Source organism: Columba livia, chromosome 1, assembly GCF_036013475.1.
Source record: "Columba livia isolate bColLiv1 breed racing homer chromosome 1, bColLiv1.pat.W.v2, whole genome shotgun sequence".
Lineage (NCBI taxonomy): Eukaryota > Metazoa > Chordata > Aves > Columbiformes > Columbidae > Columba > Columba livia.
In genome coordinates, this window is record NC_088602.1 from 76939037 (window position 1) to 76961542 (window position 22506).

The window sequence follows — 22506 nt, forward strand, 5'->3', positions numbered from 1 at the left end:
TCTTCCCATTTACTGCTCTTAAGCCTGCCTTAGGTGCTGAGGCTTGATACATTGACTTTGGCAACATGTGCATGCTGCCATGCTGGAAATAAAGTTATTGAAATGAAGGGGGGAAAAATACAGTAAAAAAAAACCCACAACTAAGTAAGCAGAACTGAAAACCCTTGACAGAAGGGAAAATCCCTCATGTCCCCTCTGTCACCCTGAGCTGTCACCTCAGGCCACACCCTGTGCTCCTTGTAGAGGCTCCAGGACATTTGTTTTAACATTTTTTGCTGCATTCCTCTACCTCGTTGTACTTCTGGTTTCCAGCCGGTACTGGAAAGGAGAGAACAGGATTACAGAAGGAAGCCTCTTGCTCTATTTTTCTGTCTTGATTAGAAGCAGAAGACGCAATAAATCTCACAAGAGAGTTTGTTCTCATTTTGCCTCTCGTGTATCTGAAACTACCTGATTGGAGCAAGGGTAAGGAAAATGCCCACTAGGAAAATAAAAAGAGAAAGAGCCAAATGCTGAAGCAGTTCCCCTCTCCGATCTTGCAAAAGGCAAGAAAGTAGTTCAGTCCTGCTGACAGCTTATTTATTTTGCACAAGTTGCAGCACAGATGCCAGGCGGCAGGAGGAGGCTCACCCTGCCCAATCACACCTCTGAACCTCCTGAAGCGTGACTGCCATCGCTACCACCAGCACCATAATGAGAGATTAATAGAAAAACAAGCACTAGCTGCACATGGAGCAAAGGGTTTTCCACAGGCTGGTTGTCCCTGTTGTACTGCCAAACTGCCTGTCTGCAACAGGACTGACAGTTACATTCACTGCTAGAGGTGGCAAATACAGAATACTTACAGTATCAAAATATCCCAACTGAAATATTCAGATCCAGATAAACAAACCCCTTTCCTGTTCTCCCAGTGTTCCAGGTTTGCTACATCAGCATTTTTTGATGAGCCGGTGAATGCAGACACTGAGATCAGGTACGGATCTATCCTGGATCGTCAGCCCAACATCCCACACATAGAGAAAGCTTGTGAGCAAGTCAGCACCTTGCAGAAAACAAACAAACAAACAAACTAACTAACTAACTAACCAGTAGCTATGCTGCTGTGTTTGGCAAAAACTACAGAGGTATCCTTTAAATTAAGTTTGTGCTGGAGAACCTGACATGGTCTCTCATCTGATACTCTGCGGGAAGCAGGTCACACAACTTAGTTACAGCAGAAGGGTCTCCTTTAATCACATTACAAAACCAAATGTAGACACATTCTCCAATGGGAGAAAGCAAAGGACAAGAGACGTAAAACTGGTTTTGCATTTGGTTTGGGGTTTAGGTTTTTTCCTTTCTTTAACTGTCCTGTGCTTTACAGAGGAAAAAAAGCAAAGCCCCCTGTTCCAGATGATAAATCTTCAAGCTGCCCCTGGCCCCAGAGAGCACAGGAGATAATAGCATTTCCAAAGGCATTTAGGTAGCTAAGCCTGGAGTGTAGAAGAAGGCAGAGAGAGGAGCTGGAGATAAATGGCTATGAACTCAGTTCAGCTGCTCAGGCCATATTTCTGAAAGCAGCAGCCACAGCTGAGAATCCTGTACAGGGTGCACATTTCCCCTCCTCTTGCCCAGTCCCCGTGCTGGAGAAGGGCATGTAACACAGCCACCCCAAGAGAGACAAATCCGGCCACAAGTCCCCGGTTCTGTGCATAGTGCCTTTTGGAAGGCTGTACAACCCCCACCTGAGAAAGGTATGCTGCTTCACAGTATTATTTGTAGGATTTCTATTAAACCAAGGCTATGCACAGCTTTCATACAATGCAGCATATCAGGGTATTATACAAAGCATACATCAGCTTGTTCAAGCTGGCAAGCAGCAAGACTGTACAAACCATTTAAAGAACAGGGGCTCTTTATGAGAAGACAATTCATTTTCAGCATTAACCTGAGGAGAAAGGATCCTTAGTGGTGTCCCAATTGCATGTTAGTTATTGAGTGGAGCTGCAAGCCTAGGCTGGGAGGCCAAGGCCAATTTCTGATGGAAACTGTAGGAATTACTAGGAAAGTTAGAAGAATTAGGAAGCAGGTTGCCAGCAAGTGGCAGGAGGTGATCCTTTTCCTCTGCTCAGCACTGGTGAGGCCACACCTGGAGTCCTGTGTCCAGCTCTTGGCTCCCCAATACAAGAAAGGCTTACCGGAGCAAGCCCAGCTCAGGGCCACAAAGATAATTAAGGGACTGGAGCATCTCTCATATGAAGAAAGGCCAAGAGAGCTGGGACTGTTGAGTCTGGATAACAGAAAAATCAGGAGGGATCTTAGCGATGTGAACAAATACCTGATGAGATGGAATGAAGAAAAGAGAGGCAGGATCTTCCCAGTGGTGCCTGCTGATAGGACAAGAGGCACAAATTTAAAACAACAAAAAAAAATCTACCTGAACATAATACTTTTTTACTATGACGGTGCTCAAAGGCTGGATTGGGTTGCCCACAGAGGTTGTGGAGTCTCCATCTGTAGAGATATTCAAAACTCAGCTAGATATAGTCCTGAGGAAATGTCTCAAGGTGACCCTGCTTGAGCAGAGGGTTTGGTCTAGATAATTGGAAGAGGTCCTTGCCCATCTCAATAATTCTGTGATTCTGTAATATTTTCTGCTGCTATTAAGGTAACTTTACCCGTATGGACACTAAATTACTTAAATCAAAGTGGCCATCCAGCTAACCCAGTGTTGTTTGGAACTGGAGCTGTCATGCATGGCATCAGCTGTGGGCAGCAGGATGGAGGTGGGCTGGTTTGAGCCTTGTCCAGGCTGCTGCTCCCAAATGGGAGGACAGCAACTGAGGCAGAGGAACTGAAGGCAAGTGCAAACAGCATTGGTTTTGCTTTATCCCTTTTGGTGCACTGTTAAGATCAAAAGTGCCTCCACCAGGCTGAAAAAGGGGAATCTAATCCAGCTGCAGGGTCGTGTTCAAGGCAGGAGGGTGGGACAGAAGAGGACTAGGACTTCCCTGTCTGCTTAAGTGGGCTGTGCCAAGAGACTTGTAGCATTAGGGACTAAATTCCTTGCTCTCACACACAATAACAGCATTGATTTGGCACTTGAGTGAGGGTGAGGTTTAGCATTGGTGTCTATAACTTTATTATATGCAATGGCCTAGACATTTGACAACAAGCTAGGTCTAAAGCCCATGGTAAATCCTTTCATATCTGCAATCACACTGGTGCAGAAGACCAGAAAGTCTGCTTGTGGGTTCATATAAATATAGAAAACAGAGGATTACATTATTGAATTAAGTACTAAAGTTAATAATACAGTCACTGCAGTTGCCTCATGTTATTTAATTTAACACTGAATTCAATTTATGTTATACTGTTCTCTGTGTCCATTGTAAACATGGTGCAGATTTTACTTTTGTTGACAATGCAAAACACACTGAAGTTATCAGCAGAGAAGCTGAAGGCTCTGGCATATGAACAAAGGACAACTGGGGCTTGGAGCTCTGGGAATGAACGGAAAGTAGACGCTAGTAGGCAACTAGCAACACGAGTTGCCCTTAAAACAACTGGCAGTGGAGCCAATCAGCAGCCTTTATATTGTAATAAGGTATCTGTAGGTTTAAGTGTCAAAGCCCTAAGTGCATCTGGCACTCTGTTGGTAGTTCAGGACTGGAGGCAGACACTGGTAACTCTCCATCCTTTAATCAGCCTCCCTTTGTATTTCACACTTAGGAAAACTGTACCCAGTGCAGATCAGAGATGCAGTCAAAGGCATGACGTGGGCAGTCGGTCTGAAAGCCACCCCACCCCATGCCCTTCAGACCAGGGCTGGGTGTACCATTACTGACAGGCTGTTTTCATTTCCCCTATTACTGTTCAAGTAGAAACACCAGAACATAAACTTTTAGCACAACCCTGACTGCCAGCAAATGTTGCTGCTGTAGAACTGCGTCACATATGCAAAGCCCAAATTACAGATGCAAGCTTTCTAGCATTTTGTTTGCACCACAAGCTCTCCAAACTAGAACAAGGCCTACACCGAAGCTTTGGATCCAAGCACTGCAGACAACTGAAGATCTCCCAAACTACTTGTTCACCATGTCTACATCACACATCCACCTTGTGCAGTGCCAGCATTTCATCCACAGCAGTTATTTCCTTGAGCCTTTGAGACCTGTGGTATCATGAGAACTGAAGTCCCTACTTCTTGATTTCCCAAGACCAGACGAAATCAGCCATTACCAACAAAGAGGAAACATTTACTGAATCAAAATACCTTCTCTAATCTCTAATATGCAGGTAAGACATGTAATTCCTGCTGTTCTCAGGGGGTGGGGAGTAGGCAGGATCAAAGTGGGGCTTATAGCATGCAAATGACACGAGTGCCTCCTGCAGTGCTTGGTAAGGGAAATGTAAAGCAGAAGGCAGCATGGAAGGGCTCTTTACTCATCACACAGCCCTTGCAATGGAAAGGCAATACAAAACAAGGAGCTGAGCTCACAACATGGCTGTTTAACTGCAGTAACACTATGCCACAGAGACACAAAAATCCAGCTCCCAGGAACCAGAAACAGATGGAGGAAGTAACACAAACATTGTCTAAAACAAGGAGGAACACTGGGGTAACAGAAGCAGACAGATGGCTTCTGCTCCTGTTGTTCCAAGTGTCTTTTTACTCTCATTTTGTTGCCATAGAGGCTGATATCTGGGACTTATAATGCAATGTTCCACCTGTTGAAGTAGGTGGAGAAAAAGCAACTTTTACATTATTAATAATTTCCCCACACACTCTTTGGCAGCAGAGTTCCTCACTCCTCTGTCCCCTGGACATGCCTTGACAGACTCTGAAAAGGCCAAGGAGCTGTTTTGCCCCCAACTCCAGCCCAGCTCTTTCACCTGACAATTCGTGTACTCAGCCCTCAGGGCCGTTCTGCCACAGCTCTCCTCTGCTGTACAATAATACAGTCCCACTTCTCCCACTTCCTTTGCCCCCAAACTTCAGAGCCCAACTGTCCCTTTTGCTCCCATCACAAAGGTGAGAGAATGCAGCCTTAATTATCCACACAGGCTGCATGACTACAGCCAGGATCAGGCTCCCACAGATCACAGGTCATGGCACTTCTTAGTATGTCAGCAGTGTGAAAACATAGAGCAGATTGCAGCAGAATATCAGATTAAAGATTAAAAATTAAAAAAAAAAAAAAAAAAAAAAGGACTAATGCATTTCAAGCCAGGCCAAGAATCTGCTCTTGTCCCCTTCTTCTCCAGGCTCCTGCTGCTTCCTTCCTTACAGGAAGACAAGTGTTTGCATAGCCCCAGAGTGAGGTAGGTCAGGGAAGAGATCTGGATTGAAAGCAACCTGGCCACAAAGACAGAAAAAGGTTTCTTTTCAGCTCAATCCGTTCTTGAGACAGAAATCCCTAGTGCCACAGTTTCTAATTTTGAGAGTGGGATGAATGCAGCTCTTCATTCTTCTGCAGCAGATTAAATGGGCCTGTGGCATTTTCATTTGTCCAAGGGGACTTCAGAAAAAAAATGGCCTTGTCTTTTTCCTCCATATTGCCATTAATGATCCTTCAGCAGTTTTCCCAGGACTTTCTGCATGCATCACTAACCAAAAACATCTACCCAAAAGCATGGGCATGCATTCACTTCAAAACATCAGCACAGGAAAACCAGTTTAAAAAATGTACTAAGTGGACACAAATGCACCTTTGTGTGGCACACACATATACTATGGACTTGCATGCACCCTCACGCACATCCCTGCACACTCTTACAAACACATGCAGCTGCACGTGTGGGAAAGTGAAGCCACATGATCCAGAAAAGCTGCTTCATATCTGAGTAGGGGGGTTTAACAATTGGCTCCAAAGGGAGACTGCTCTCAAAGCAAACTGCTTTCTTCCTGAGTGACAGGCCTCCTCATCCACCTGGGCACAGATGAGGCAGCTTCACAATGAAACACACGGCATCAGAATCAGGCAGCAGACAGCATGCTAATGGCCTGTTACCAAAACAGCCAAAGAGTATCCAAGGCCAGCTTTTCTTTGTACAAAGTGTATCGCCGCTGAATTACTGTTGCTTTTTTCCCTCAGAAATACTTCCCTAACCTACAGTAAGGTCTTGACCTACGGCAGCTCTCAAAAGTGGTTAAGATCCCTCTTGGGGAGCCAGTGCAAGCCAGAACTACCATGTTTTTATGAGACCACTAGCACTAAATGAAAACTTCCCTTACTCTTTCATTCAAATGTAGTAGTAACAAGGCAGAAACCAGTCATTGAGCAGCCACACCGCACGGAAGAACATCATATGGGCTACCCATATTGTTGTCTCCTACCCCCCAATTACAATCCAGGGGCATGTAGGGGTTTCCTCACCTGTCCTCCTATGCTACATTTGCAGACAACAGCTCCCTTTCCCCCCACCAGCCTCAGGGAGTGCTGCTGGCAAGGAGCCTCAAGCAGAAAGCACGAGCAGGTTGGTGGCTCCAAGGCTCCTCAAGCAAAGCAACTCTATTTCTGCAGCAAATGACAAACAAAGCCAGTAACCAGCATTAGAAAAAGAGACAGAAAGTGGTTTGGGTGCCACAGACCGAGGATGAGAGGCATTGAGGGAGCAGTGAGGAGTGGGGGGGGCGGTTAAGGGGAAAAGCTGAGCTCATTGCATCCCAACCAGACAACACCAGGCAGGAAACAGATGTGCAAGAAACCACAGCAGGGTACAGCAACAGCAGTATTAACTCTCCAGCAATAGGGGAAACTGGGACATGCAGAGCTGACCTGCACCCTGAGAACAAGGCATCTTATCTGAGATTTGACTTTTTGCAGTCTTGTTAGCACCTCCTATCCCAACATCTAGACACCTTCGTACTAAATATGAGGGAAATGATTCAACCTTTCTCTAAGTCCCACCTGTCTCTAAGCAAATGAAGCAAAGGTAGGTCTGAATCAGCAGCAGTGCCTATGCAAAAGGCTGGATTATCTTTTACCAACACAATCAAATTTTTATAGACACGTTCCACTTTTAAAAATGGAAACAGTACATACCTGGTTACGTAGCAGAAATGCCAGCCTGAATCTCCCACAGTTAGAAGTACTGAGACTATCAAACTCCATTTTTACTTAGTCCTGCTCACTTTAACAACATTGACTTTTTCAGCCCTCTGTTAGAACACTTCTGTGATATAACCAGAAGCAAGACTACTGTTTGTGACTTTTTGTAGGCAGTTCAGACTGTCATGCCCAACTAAGATTTGTGCACAACCTTGAGTCTTGTCTTCTCTGTTAGCCCATTTGTCACTAGAAAATCATACTGGTGTTATTACAGAACCTGAGGGCCTGACATGCAGCTCCCACTGCCTTCAGTAGAGGCACTATGGGTTTTTCTCTTCTGGAAACCCGGCTGGTTCTCTAGAGGCCAAAACATGGCCCTAATATTAATCCTCAGGGCTAATATCTGCTAGCTCATTGCACCTGTACAACACTTGAATAAAGTTTGACACAGAAAAATGTTTTAGTAGAGGAAATAAGCACTAACCTTCTCCTGCATGGGTGCCTATCCGTGCCCAAAGCCTGACACTGCTTTCTAGTGAAGCTCTGACACTGCTTTCTAGTGAAGCTCTGACACTGCTTTCTAGTGAAGCTCTGACACCCCAAAAGATCATTTACCTCCATGTGTGGATTCAGTGCTGGCAGCAGCAGAAGAGGCACTATGTGAAATCAGATGACTTTTACTCATTGGTATTGCCAGTCACCATTCTTTTATGTCTTATGTGAGCTTTTCCTCAAATCTACTGCTATTAAAGTCGTTGCTTGAGGATTTTATCGGGAAGGAAGCAAAACTGATTCTTCCCCGAGTTTCTAGCCCTCTCGCCCATAGAAAGACTTGAAAACATAACTCAGATGCAAACTGAAGTTTCAGAAAACAGAATTTATCTCATGATTTTTGTGGCCTGAGTCACGATTTTAAATGCTTAGGAGTGCTGATAGCAGTCTGCCCCCATAAGGAGCATGACCAGTCTCTGTGTAGAGACTGCCAGCAGGAAAAGGCCAAGTAGGGTCAAATGTGGCACTGACAGGAACTGACTTGAATAACAATACATTCAACACATCTGAGCTTCAAACCAGCTACCAGACAGCAACATCTGTCAATCACCACTGACCTGGGTCAGATCTGAAGAATCAAATTAGGGTTAAAGGCTTTTGTATCACATTTTTGTCTACTAAGCTACCCCACTGTACTTGCTAAAGCCTTTCCATCCACACCTCTCTTAAATACTTTGTAGATCTGCCACAGCTTTTATTGTATTAACATAAAGCTCTTTATAATAGACACTTAGGTACATCTGTCTGGTAAGGGAGACAGTGGGATCTTTTCACCCTTCAATGAAATGCAGCCAGCTCTGAAGCAGACCTTGTCATGTTATTAAACAGTTAAATGACAAGAGAGGAAATGCTGATACCTTAAGCAGAATATCTTTCTCTCCACTGGAATTTGGCAAGGACACAGGGACTAAGGTCCCTGCTGAAAGCACAAGCTACTCTTCAACAACCACAAGCATGTAGAGACTCAAGATGTGCATCTCCTCCACAAGGCATCACGCAAGCAGTGCAGCACCCCCTAACTGTAACAGCTGTGTACTAATCCCGAGGGAAAAACCCAAACTGAATTGCCTACACTTACCTCGGCCATCTCCTGTGCTCCCTTTGCCATCCCCAGCACCAGCAATGCAGGTCTCTGCTCCTCATTGCCTGTGCAATTGTGCAGGACCAGTCACACAAAGCAACAGCACAGGACACAGTAAAGCAGACCTGACTGTGAAAGCACAACTGTCTGACTTGTGTCCTGCCTCTCCCAAAATCAACCGTGTCTCATACCCTAAATGCTCTTCTAATTTTGTTTCATAGTTACAGGTTGCAAGTTTGTGGTGTCCTGGTGATATCCAAACCTTCATTTCCTTCCAAGATGTCACTTTGGCATACCTGGTCACATTCTTGTTGATCCTGAGAGCCCTACTAGCAACAAAACTCCTATCTCTAATAGTCTCACTTCTTCTCCCCCTATCCTGATGAATTGAATTGTACCAATCTAACTTATAGCCTTTCCAATAAACCTGTAACAATTGAGTCTTTCAGTTCTGGATCCCACGATGTGCCATTCAGCAAATAGCACTACTGCATGAAGGGAAAGGAACTTCATACTCTCCCCCACTGTTCCTCAGCATGGAGGGATAAGTAGGTTGAAATTGTGAACCATCCCACAAATGAGACTTGAGACAATGTCCTCCTTTCTGGAGATCAAAAAACTATTAAAAAAAAAAAAAAAAAGAGAGAGATTTCTGCTAATAATTTTGCTGTTCTGGCCTAATTTCAGCTGCAGTAACTATCTTTCTTCCTTTAAAATCTGCCTTGCTGCTTCAACTGAATATACTGTCTGTGACTGCCTTCCCTGTGTTGTTTTTCAGTGATCCTGTAAACAGCTGTAATTTTTTCCTCCTGCACGGCAGCTCATATTAGCACTGAATGGAATTTATCTATTTGTACCTCATGCTCACAAAGTGGTAGCAGTCATTAAGTCTGTTATTTTTGCTATTTCAATTCAATTGCCATTAAGGGCTATGTAAGTTAAAAGATACAGTAGTTGTTAGGGGCAACTCACTATGAAACTGAATGTCTGGTTTTCCCCCATACCTAAATAAATCCACATATATAACATTTTTACCTTAATGATATATGTACTGCCCTCTTCACTGTGCAACGGAAAGTTCTACTGTTATGTAGTCTATCCGCCTGCCAGTGCAGTTCCACAGCGTACTTCATGAGCAAATGGAAGACCTGATTGCACAGCCCTCCCCATACAAAGCTGACCTTGCCGCTAGAAGCTTTTTTTGCTCAGAGTAGCCTGACGTTGCTAAAAGTTAGTTATTTCAAACTGGAACACAATGCTAAACCTAGAACATAATTCTCTCATCAGGGATGGTAACAGGCATATATTTATTTTTCCTTTTGCTAAACTGCAGGTCTTTCTCTATGCCAAACTCTCAACTGCTTCTCTTGTCATTCAAGCCTCTTTAAGAAAAGTCATTCTGCTCCTTCTCTCATCCAGAACCAGCCATTTCAAGCTCAGGACCCTTTGATCTTATTGCAGTTAAGTCTCGTCTGAGCTGCCATGTTATCATCTGATATCTGGGGTCATGGAGGTCAGGGGGAGGAGGAGAGGAGATAAAGATAACAGGTAAGGTAGTGAAAATATTAGCTCAGCTGCCCCCTACACTGCACACTCATCCCTACTCCACCCCACGCCCCAGTGTCTGTTCTGCCTCCATCCAGCAGCAAAAGGACAATATAGGAACTGTACTGGAGTCCAGGAGGGGCAGATGAATCACTCCCAGTTCCTCCTTACAGCCCTGTAGCACTCTAGTCTTGTGGACTTCGGAAGGATTTCCAAGTCCAGGAGGAGGCAAACACTAAGTTCAGTTCTAATTTCTGAACCTAGCTCTCTAAAAGTCTACCCCCTTCCACAGCCAGGTAGATAGGAGAGGGCACCATGATGTACAGCTGGCCACCTCCATCCACACTTAGGCAGCCTGAGAGCCCTAGCCCAGTCTTTTCCCCACATGCAGCTCTACTCATGCAAGGGTCATGCAGGCACGTCAACAAAGCAATCTTCTGATTGTTCATTCATTGTGAGTAACCAGGCAGTGACTCCATTTCCCGGGGATAAACCAGCTCCAGGTTGTCTAACCCTCAGCCTTGGGAAGGTCCGGTTTGCAGTCCTACCAGTAAAAAAAAAAAAAGGGAGACACACGCTCTGCTCCTTTGCTACCAGAGTGAGAATAAAGAGGCATTTACCATCCTGCCCAGAGCTCTCCAGATACTCCGTCAGGTCACAGCCGAATGCACTCGCGGCTCCCTTCCTCTTGAGCTTCTGCTTGGCTCCCTTGTTCTTCATGAGGTTAGTCCCAAAAGAGGTTCGCTCCCCTCCTGCCTTGCCCCCCTCCCCCCAGCCTCACGCCGGGCAACAAAAAATCTTGCTCTTCTCAGACCACCGCCCGTGTCCCGCTCCCAGGGGGTGACATCGGGGGTCCTGTACAGCGTCCAGCTGGAGAAGTAAACATTAATCCCCACCAGATGCTGGGCTGCTCCTGTGGCAGAAGAAGGTCAGGTTGAGAGGAGGCTCCCCAGCTGGCAGCAGCAGCGATCATAGCCCGAGCCCGGAAGGGTTCTCATCAGAGGGAAGTGGGTGGTGGATGGGTGCCCACATTGGAGCTGGCAAGTTGGGGGGCAGGCGATGGTGGGGAGGAACGTCTTTCCCTCAGCACGGTCCCGGGACCCTCCACAGCCACCTTCTGGGTTTTGTCAGCCACGCTGTCGCCACTTCCAGCAGAAACTGTCCCAGTCTGGTCTTCCTTCTCTTAGCTTTCGGAGGAGACTGGAAGTTCAAACGGACTAATGAAAAGGGACCGGGGAAGAGTCTGCACAAGGCTCCTCTTTGGCTCCCCCCCTTCCCCTCCTCCTGCCTTTGGACAGTTAGAGGAATGAGAAACCAGCTTCCTGTCCTGACTCCCGCTCGCTCGCTCTCTGCTTTCCCCCGTTTTACAAATCCTAGGATTATCCAGCTCAAAAAAAATGCTGAAAGGAAGTTAGCTGAGGAGGGAGGCGGAGGACGGTTTTTGGCAGTAAAGTGCGTGTGTGCGTGTGTGTGTGTGCATGTGTGTGTGAGCGTGCGTGTGTGCAAAAGGCTGAGGGAAGGCGGGGAGAGGAGTTGGGGAATGGGGCTGGGGCCGAGGGGAGGAAGAGGGCAAGCCTGTCCTGACAGTCGACAGATAACGGACTGCCTGAGAGGAAATCACTGCCAGCCCAGCTGAGCCCAGCCGCAGCCCGCGGCGCGGACAGACACTTCCTGAGTTACCAACGCTTGGCTCTGAAAAGGCCCGAGGAGGGGCCGGCGAGGAGGAGAGAGACCAGGAGCCTCTCCGGTGAATCTCAGCCTCTCTTCATCAAGTCCTTTGTTGCAAGGCACCTTCCTGCCCTCGAACACAACTCCATCCCTTCAGGATTTGCCTTCCTCCACAGAGGCGCAGGCTGGAGTTAGCAAAGCGCAAGAAGCAGGCAGAAAGTTGGAAAACTAAAGAGAGGGCGAGGAGGGGAGCCTTCAGCTACCTCCTCCCCAGCTCCCCAGCAAGCAGAAACAGATGCCATCTGGGCATCCAAGTTCATGTACTTTTGAGTCAGCTACCAAAAAGGCTCCCCTTGATCAGCCGAGGGGTTTATAGATAAGGAAAAGAAATCATCCAGTAGCAGCAAGAAGGGAAGTGGGACGGGTCTAGCCTCAGGCCCTGAGTCTTGCTCCCCCCGCCCAACATTTTTCTAGTCTAACCTTCAGTACATGCATATCTCTGCTCATAAGAGCAGGCACTTGCACTTTCCCCACATTTTTTATCCCAGAAATTCAGACCTCTTTACAGGGGCAGGCTGCATGCTTCACTTAGGGAGGCAAACTTAACTCTGCTAAGGCTTCACTACCCCCTCTTGCTCCCTGCCAAATATAACTGTATGTATCTGGGTCATGAGGATGGAGCCAGGCTCTTCTCGGTGACAACCAATGATACAACAAGGGGCAATAGGTACAAACTGGAACACAGGAGGTTGCACTTAAATATGAGAAGAAACTTCATGGTGAGAGTGACAGAACACTGGAACATGCTGCCCAGGGAGGTTGAGGAGTCTCCTTCTCTGGAGACATTCAAAACCCGCCTGGACACATTCCTGTGTAACCTCATCTAGGTGTTCCTGCTCTGGCAGGGGCATTGGACTGGATGATCTTTCAAGGTCCCTTCCAATCTCTAACATTCTATGATTCTGTGAAAAACAGACAAACAAATTAGGAAAAAAAAAAAAAAAAAAAAATGCAGCTTTTCACCGAAAATCAGACCAAAGAGAAGGAGGATAATTTTGACTTGGAGGAAATCTGGCCAGGAAACTAGTGCACTACCTTCCTTCTTAACTCTGGGCTCCCCACCCTCACACAGCAGAGAAGCCCCATCTCCTCCCACAGACCTCTACAAACTCACCGCCTCACCCCTTCATTTTGATAGAGTCATTTTTCAGAGAAATCAAGCCTCCAACTGATCCAACCACTGCCAAAAGCATTTCAGGTTCTGTCTGTTGGTATGGTGAGGACTTCTCTTTTTTGTCCTCAAAAGTGTTGCATGTTATCATTTCGCATACCAGAAAAAAGCAGCAAAAGCTCTGGTGAAGGACCTTGAGCAATTATAATTCCTATTGTGCAGTTTATCACCATAATTATCGTCATTATTCCTGTTTTAGAGCTTGCTGGCTGAAGGGTTGAAGGGAAAATGATTTGCAGAAGGGTACTACAAAGATCTGTGGCCTGTTGGTTACCAGCTTCCTGCTCCCAGGCTAAAGGGATACTGAATACTGAACTCCTATCACCAGACGGATGGTTGTTCTCAGGGACCTTCAGTGCTCACAGAATATTTTACACTTCCTTGAATTTATTCTGGGCTTCTCATAGCACCTTGATGTTGAGTCAGCGCACGGGATGCCTCCCTGTACCGGCATGCCGCCAAACCCATCGCGTGCCACAGCGCATCCTGCCTGCCTGCCAAAGGGCAGACTTCAAACGTGGCTGACAGACAACAGGATGCTCAGACCTTGATGTCTCACCAGGCCATCCTCTCACTGTCTGGGTGGCTGGCTGCTTTCTGTAGGAAGAGAAAGCCTTCTCCTTGCCCCCTCAGAGAGGAGGCATGTCGTCCCACATATGCCAGCCCTCTCCAGACCAACAAGGAGGGACTCACTTCACCACTGTGGGTAACCACATCACCTTCTGCGAAGTCCTGAACCCAACTCTGTAGACATCTCTCTCCCTTCATGAACCAAGTAGAACGTTTAAACTCCCCGTGCTGGTCTCCTCCGTCATCCTTCGCCAGACCGTATCACTAACAGGGTCTGTGTTCACAGCCCTCAACTGTCCCCTCTGCCTGGTGACCCACCACACCACACTCTTGCACTCACCTCTATACCTTTCCTCATCTTAGATAGTTTCCCCTCTCCTCCCTTGCAAGCCTAGCCAAACAGGATGTTTCAATAGAGGATGACTTCTTTAAAAAATTAATCATTAAATAAAATCAACTGCTGCATGCATATGGCTTCCTCATACCACCAGCAAGAGAACTGTGGCCTCAGGTGTGGTGGGGAGCATCCTGTCATGGCCACCATGCAGCACAGGCCCCCTCGCCTCCCTTGTGCAGCCCTGCTCTGACGGGCTCCAGTGGCCCGTGGGGCAGCCCATCACTGTTGCCCCTTGGCATTTCTCACAGGCTGGTAGCTATTTTCAGTTGAAAGCACCATTTCTTGGAGTCAGTGCTGGTTGTTCCCTGCAGCTGCTGAGGGAGGTACCATCTTTAGGAGCCATGGTGGTAGGTCACACTGGCCAATGAACACAGAAAACATTGAGCATTGCCATCTGGTTTTGGTTATCTAGGGGCTGTACTGTGTTGCCATGACCCCGGCTGGGCTGCAGGTGGCTGCCGAGGGCCAGGCCACAGAACCACCATCATCCATTGCCACTGGGGTGCCACCACAGGGCAGGAAGAGGCTGCCATCCCCCTGACGAGAAAAAAACATATTTGCAGCACAAATCCAAGGAAAAGAAACTAGAAACAAAACAGGGAAGATTCTCATTTTATTCATAGAGGCTCTTCCAGGCATTGCACTTCGCTGTCCTGCTGCCCCAGGCTGCCTCCCCTCTGTCCTCTTGCTGAACCTTGTCTTGGCATGGGGAAAGCCATCCCGTGGAGGGAAGAGGGACCCTGAGAAAGAAGATGGCGTGGCAGGTGAGGTGAAAGAGTTGTGTGCTGTGGCAAGCAAATGAAGGCATGAGGAGCTCCAGGAGAGCTCTTGCCAGGCAGGCTGGGCTACAGGGATGGCTTTCCCCATGCCAAGACAAGGTTCAGCAAGAGGACAGAGGGGAGGTCGCTGCAGGATTGCCCAGGGAACCCAAGGCCAAGAGGAGGAGGAGGTCAGGCAAGGTGAGCAGGAACCTAATAAGGGAGGCTTTACAAACAAAGTGCTTCATATCAGAGCCTGAAATCAGTGCTGAGCCAGAGGATTTTTCCGAGGGAAAGGGCCAATGTTGTCCTCCACAGAGGAAAAAAATAAGAAATCTGGATTTGAGAGGACTGGCAGGCAGGGGAGGTCTGTGCAATAGTTAGGGTGAGCAGCAGGGCTAAGGAGTCAGCCAGCGTCCCTCCTGGAAAAGCTTTCACAGACAAGAACAGGCAAAGCTGGAGCAGAAAAGAGCTCTGGCCAGAAGTATAGGAAGCAAAAAGAAGTTCAGAGCTGAAACAGCTGGAAAAGAAGGGGGAATTTCTCTCCCTCCTAAAAAAAAAAAAAAAAAAAATTAAAAAATTTAAAAAAATAAAAATAATAAAAAAAAGAGTCTGCAGAATCCAAACAACACCTAGCCAAGCCAGAGCTCTCACAGAAGCAATTTCTCTGTAGAGATTACTTCCTAGTCCCTGCCATCATAAAAACACTGTGATGGCCAGCTGCCCCACAGTACTGCTGTCCAAATCAGGAAGTCACAGCCCACAACACCTACTTTAATTCCTTCCCTTTGAACCTGTAAAAATAGGTCAGGATTTGAAGTTAGTCACAAAGGTTTCCCTGTCAGAGAGGGACGCAGGTTCATGCAGGAAGGTGTAGGACCTTCCCATCCCACTTTGCTGCTGATCTTCCATGCCTCACCCTTCAGCTTGAGAGTGGATATGGCAGGCCAGCGTTTGTGTGTGAATGAACATAGGATGAATAATGACTTTACAGCCCTCTCTGTTCTCACTGATGAGGTATCAGTGACCCCAGATGTAGTCAGAGAGCCTGGGGAACAGCTTTGGCCATGAGGTCTAAGTGTTTCTTCCCTTTTGAAGAGCTGGGGGCTGCAGCAGAGGCGTCACACCAGCTATTTCTGGGCATCCATCTCCCCCCTCCCTGCTGCATTTCCTTCATTGTGTTTGAGCTCTTTTCTACCCATGGCTTTAAAATCTCCACCAATCTGCCAGGCGCCACTCAACACAAAAGAGCTGGGGGGGCCAGGGAGTGGAAGACCCAGGGAAGGGGAGGGAGTCTGAACCCCTAAAAATAGCTCTGCCAAGTACGACTGTTTTCCTGACACAGACGGTTCATTGTTAGACCCTGACACGCTGGTGCACCCTGCCTCCCCACCCCTCGACATATTCTCTTTCCTCTCCTGCCCCACTCCCGCCAAGTTTCCTGCCTACTCCCATCTCTGTGGCCAAGACTGGAGTGTATTGTGAAGTCTGAAGCCTGGCGTGGCAGCTTTTGTTTCTGAGTACACATTGGACAGCAGAATATGGGGCTACTCTTCAGCCTCCTTTGTCACAGGTCACCCACCACTCTCAGTTCCTAATTTCACCCTGTTTCCAGCCAGAAGCCCTGAGTCTCCCAGCTCTCACCTCCCTTTCTGCCTTCCAGGGGACCCTCTGGCCCCATGTCATGCCATACTTTCTCCTTTGTGACTGTTTGCCCCATGCAAGCTTTTTTTGTGTTGCTTTGCAGACCCCAGCACTTCAGCTACAAATGAAGGAGGCACCTCACAAGCACGCTGCTGACCCTCTTTACTGCTGGCTGCCTCCCCACAACATGGCACAATGGTGTAACCAGGAGGCACTGCAGATCTATGCCCAGAAGGCTCTAGTTATGAGACTTCATGATGACATGATGTCATCTCAGTGATGTCATAGAGGGCAACCAGAAGAGAACAAATGAAACACCCCTTCTACCAGGAAGGTACTTTTCTCCCACTTTGTTGGTTAGGACACAGGACAAGGATCTATGGCTGGAGGACCAGGTGTAATCACTGACATATTAGGACCAGACATATATGCCTGCCCTTTCCTCCTCCTTGAATATTGTCCCAGGTGCCGTGAAGTCTGAAGCACATGAGTAGCCTAATATCGCATGATATTCAGTTCTTGACTATACACACGGTGACTACAAAACATGCAACTATGTTTCTAGCCAGACTGCCCTTCCCCACTCTTCACAGTCACTTCAGAGGTGTTTTGCGGAAAAACAGATTAGGACCATACCTCCCATTACTTGGACCACAAACTTCTCTGAAGAGTGACAGTTGCTTAATCCTGTGCTTGTATAGCATCTAGCACAGAGGAACTCTAATTCTTGACTGAGGACTCCAGTTGTTCTTTACTTAAACAACATAAAGACCATTATAGAAAGGCTTTATGTCTCCCAGTGTAAAACCTTATTGATAGCTCAATAAGATATAATAGATAAAATATATAAGATATAATAAAGCAAACATTCAGAGAAAAAGCCTACCAGACAAGCCCCAGAGCTAGCAAAAGCCTCATTCATCTCAGAGGCACATTCTGAACCTTCTTCAAGCATCTTACCAACCAGATGACCCATTTGGTGAGGCAGGAAGGCCACAAACCTCACACCATGGAGCCATTCCAAACACACACAAGCCTTTTCAAGAACATCCTGCCAGCAGCTTTTTGGATAACATGGAAAAGGCAACTGGCAGCCTGGTGCTGAGTACGAGCAAGATAGCATGTCGCAGAGCAGTGATTCATCAACACATTGCCCCACTGAAAATAACAACAATAAGGATTCCCACCAAACCAGGAAACGTTTTTGACTCCTTCTTTCCCCCAATCAGGTAACCAAACAGACCTATGGAAATTAAACAGCTTGCTTAAAGCTGCTTTGTGACTCTATAGCAAAGCAACAAGCTAAATCAAGAGGACCTATGAACTTGGGAAATGCCCTAACCCTGAGACCATTGCTTCTCATGTCTTACCAGCCTGTGAACACAAGCAATAACCAGATTCTCAAGCACAGCCATGATCTCTAGGAGCTGAGAAAACTAAATCGGGAAAGAGAATCCTGAGGAGATCTGTCTGTCACTTCAGATGCCCTTTGCTCAGTCACTGCCTGTATTTCCACCTTCAGATGTCCCTTTCTTATTATCCATTCTGCTAATCATGTTGCCACGGGAGAAGGAAGTTGTGGGTTAACCTGTCTGCATAAAAACAGCAGTCCAATGCACATGCATTATTTTAATGGTGATGCAAGGATAAGGATGGAGAAAGGAACTATTATAAGGACTAAGCTGGAAGGGAGGAAAGGAATGAGTTTCGGTGTTCACTCAAGCAATAATCTATTTTGATCACTTTCTGTAGAAGATAAGGGCTGCTTTGTCGTAATGTTATTTGTTTAAAAAAATAGCTTAGGGGATGTACACTATTTTAGGGATAAAAGCTAGTCTGTTGTGTGCTATTTTTAGAAGTCACTTAAAACACAATTTCTTTTATTCTGGGGTCTTCTCTTTATCACTTCTGAGAATCATCTTTTCTATGGGAGAGTTATGCCTTGTTTTAGCACAAGCTTTCAACTAAGACTATTTTTATTGCATCTGAACCTCTAGCACAACAAATAAGGGTTCCTATGAAGAATTACCAGCTATGGTGATAGTCTCCAGCTAGGACAGGCTGCTACTTCAGCCCTTCTCTCTGTCTCTAGCAAGGCAAAATATGACTTGGTGGCAGGAAGGGGGAAGAGAGGAAATGTAAGTTTGAAAAAGCCACATGTCCCCCTTGCAAACACCTCAAGAGCTGTCAGCTGTGATGGGTAGAGTGTTAGCAGCTGTGGCAGGCAAGGCCAGGTGTTCTTGCAAGTGGCAGGCTCCAGCACATTTGTTGTTTCTTATTTCTACTCGCTGAGCTAAGTCCCTGTGGGGAGAGCACTGGTGGGTCTGCAGAAATGATCTCCTATTGTCTTCTCTGCAAGGCTGATCATATCCCCTCTTGCTTCTAGGCTTTCCCTTCCTGCCTTGCATCATATCCCGCTTCACAGTTAGGCATGTGCCTAGGTTAAGTGGAAAAACTACTTGCCTTTCTACGGTGCTCTCACATGCTGAAGGTACTGAGAACGGAAAACAGCTACATGGGGAGATTCCTTCTGCCTGAGATTTGAGTGTTCCCTCCCTCGGGATGTATAATATTAAAGCTCTGCATATACTCCCCTCAAGGAAGCCACGTTTCTCCATTACCATTTCCTTACCTGGTCGTTCTAGCAGTGTTTTCTGTGGGGATGTGCCAGGTTGTGGAGGATTTTTTAAACATTTTTGGCACACTTGCCTTCTCTTTTCCTCTGCTTTCAGAAATGCCACCAGCCCTGCCGTGCTGTCAGCAACATCATTTAGTCTGAATCCTACTCAGTATCAACACCTCCAGGCAAAGGTGACACAAAGTTATCTTCTTTCCATCACAGGCCAAAAGGGCTTGGCTTGCCTTCACTCTGACACCTCATTTCCTAAATTTGTAGTTCAGATTACTTCCTGACTCATGCTGAAGGTACACTGGGTGTGAATTACAGCAGAAGGTGCTCTGAAAACTTCAGGCTGGAATCAATAATATTGTGCCTGTGCTTTGCAATTACTTACACAGCTTAACAGGCTGCTTTCAACTTTTATGGATAGTGTAGCATCATTGTAGCTGGCCAATGTGATTGGGACCTCTAGGGAGCCTCCTCCTGTATAGCTGGGGTGTCTATAGCAGAACTGGTGTCTTTTCTGTAGACTAGCAGAGGGGTTCTGTTACCTTTAGAGCAAGCTTTGTCTAAGAAGTCTGTCTCCCTAAAGCTGCCCTGCTATATTTAGACCCTCTTCTGGTGTGCCCACCCAGCGCTGTTCCCCTTGTTTGTTTCCTACCAAACAATGAGACCTGAAAGAATTGCTTGGAAAGGGGCCAGTGCTCTTGCAAACGAAACTGTCAGGCGGCCAAACTTTGCAACAGTCCTTTGTAACGTACTGTACTGGGAAATGGGAAGCGATTGTCCTTCTTGCTGCAACCTCCAGCATGGGCTTTTTCCTCACGCTAAGAGCTCTGTGGTGTGGCCCTGACCCAGGGACTGTCTTTGAGGGGGGGGACAATGCCAAGGGGCAACAAATCAGGGTGGCAAGGAGCAATGTAAGATCTGCTCTCTGTTCTCCCTCACCTCTAATCCTGTATTCCTGCCAGAGCGTGTTTTAGCAGCAAGTTGTTCCTGGAAAGCCTTTGCTATCTGCCCTGATTGTAGTGGAAGCTACTCATGTACATATAGGGTTACAGGTGTGGTCAGATGTCCTTCTCAGTCACCCTGTGTTTCTTTTCTATGCTCTTGTGGTGTTTGGCTACCATTTTCTACAACCTCAGCTCTGTAAAGGGAGAGAAAAAGCAGCCCCAGCTCTACTGGTGTGCAGAGCAGGAACCACATTAAGATTACTTTTGCTTGTTTTAAAAATATGGAGCCAAAGGAGAAAACAAAGGAGGAGAGAAAAAAGAAAAGCCAGACAGGCAGAAGAGAGAATGAACAGAGATTTCTTTAAGACCGAGAGTTCTCCCTGATTCATAGCAGCCTAAACGACAAGAGCCTGAAATTTGCAGATTTGCATCCAAAACGGATTCTGTTCCATTATCTTAGGTTCCAACTTTGTTGCTTCTTTTGGCCTACTCAGCCAAACCCTCTCTAGCCAGAAAAGGGCATGTGTATCCCTCAGGGAGATTCTAGGAACATCCCTCAGTTGGATCTGTTTTGGGTTTTCCTTTAGGTCCATAAGCATTAGAGAGGTCAGAGCTTGGGAAAAAAAAATAAACAAAATTATACCAACAGGGAAAGAAAGATTATGAGTACCAGAATCTTAGCAAAATTTAGGGCAAGATAGTATACAAAGGTATCTGCCCAAAACCATGCAGGCATCTGCTGGTCCTGCCCGAGAAGAGGCTTGTAAATCTGTGTGAAGCAAGATGAGCGTGTGTGCCCTCAGTGCCAGAGTGACATGCTCTCACTCCACTCATCACCACATATACACTGTTCTCTGGCAAACTGAAGAGGTGCTGGGACGAATCCAATGGTGTGAGTTACAGTTACATAGCATCTTTTCTGTAACAATACCAAGTATGTGCAACTTGAAAATGGAACCAACTTTTAGGAGCAGCTTAGGAGAACACATGCTGGCAGCAAAAACGCAGCTGCGGGAGAAATAAGAAGATAATATTTTGACACCATGGGCACACAGCACTGATTCACAGGCACTGTGGGACAGCAATCACAGGCAAAAACTGTGTAGGTGAGTGGAGGGTACAGGGAGCAACTCAAGTGTTACAGCAGGTGAGTCAGGTAAAAGGGAGAAATTAATGCAGCAAGGAAATTCTGCATTTCAGATTCACCCCTAGCATACAGGGTCTGTAGGATACAGTAAGCAGGATTCTGTGCCATTGCACTTCAGCATGATACGTAAGACAACTTGAATACCTCACATGTCATTAATAAAACTGAAGGAGTCAATGTGGCATGGTCCTTGTCACAGGACATAAGGTGGTTTCATATGTGTCAAGTTCTCTGTATTGTAATATTATTGTCATACATAGCAAATACCCTAAAGATCCAGCTCCTGGAGTCAGGGAGTTTCTTGTAAGAATCTCAGCTTTCGTTATAAACCAGTAACTACTGAAAAAGCTACAGCCTCCATTAATGTACAGGAAAATTTTAAAGACACAAACCCTAAAAGCTCAGAAAATTTGGATGGTGGCCTAAAAAACAAAGGCTTGTCTCCATAGCAGCTCCTGATTTGGTACACACAGACTGGTCGTGAAATCAGGGATCCTCTTAGTTCATGTTGCAATAATAAAGGGGGTTATATCCTACTTGTTGTTTATTGCAGAACACAGATCCACTGTGCTCAGTGACTAAAGATCAATTGTGGGGTTTTAACAGTCAACAGGAAATTATATTCTCATTTTGCCAAATCACTTTATCATGATGCTGTTATGAAAAGACTTGTTCATCTATTTTAGCGGTTGCTTAGGAGATGTGAGAGGGCTTGGCCTGCAGCCACTTCCCTCTTCTGGCTCTCCCCAAGATAGCACTGCAGCTCCTCACCTATACAGAAAGCCACTGGGCGACTGCATGAACAGCCAAGGAGATTTTACACTTGGGCTCCTTTCATGACCCGTTGTGGCAGCACGGCCAGGTGGAGAATGTCCTGAACTCCAGCTGAATGGGAGACAGCAAATGTGACCAGCAGAGAGGATCGGAGGAAGAAACTGGATTAATGACTCTCAGAGAAGCTCAGAGATGGCAAGAAAATGGCTGCTGAGGTGGTGCTAATTCTCTGAGGAATGAGTGGGAAACACCTGCATTGGGTGGTTGCATGCAGGACACTGTTCTGCATGAAGCCTCTTACAGAAGCCTTTGCTTAGATGTGAAATGGATTAGGCGAACTGCTGGAGAAAGAATCATAGCTGCCTTTTTTTAAGTGTGTTTTTAGCCTTTAAAAGAAATGAATCTTCCTTTTAGAAAGTGAAGTTGTCTGAAAAATGAATGTGAAATTTTGACACAGCCTATTAAAGGCCTAATCTCACACCACAGAACTGGGGCAAGTCACCAATGCGAAGTCCAAGAGAAGTTTGCTAAG

The 22506-nt window shown here is 46.4% G+C and overlaps 1 protein-coding gene across 2 annotated transcripts in view; it reads right to left on the reverse strand.

Moving 5' to 3' along the window:
- ARHGAP31 (Rho GTPase activating protein 31) overlaps positions 1-11885 on the reverse strand; it is a 61322-nt gene extending 49437 nt beyond the window's left edge. Inside the window, exon 1 of one of the 2 annotated variants that reach the window (XM_005511454.4) lies at positions 10833-11885. In XM_005511454.4, the coding sequence (XP_005511511.2) occupies positions 10833-10932 (100 nt within the window). In that variant the 5' untranslated portion in view covers positions 10933-11885. The remainder of the gene's footprint in view (positions 1-10832) is intronic. The other variant, XM_005511453.4, reaches the window with a different exon arrangement.
- Positions 11886-22506: the final 10621 nt, after the last annotated feature.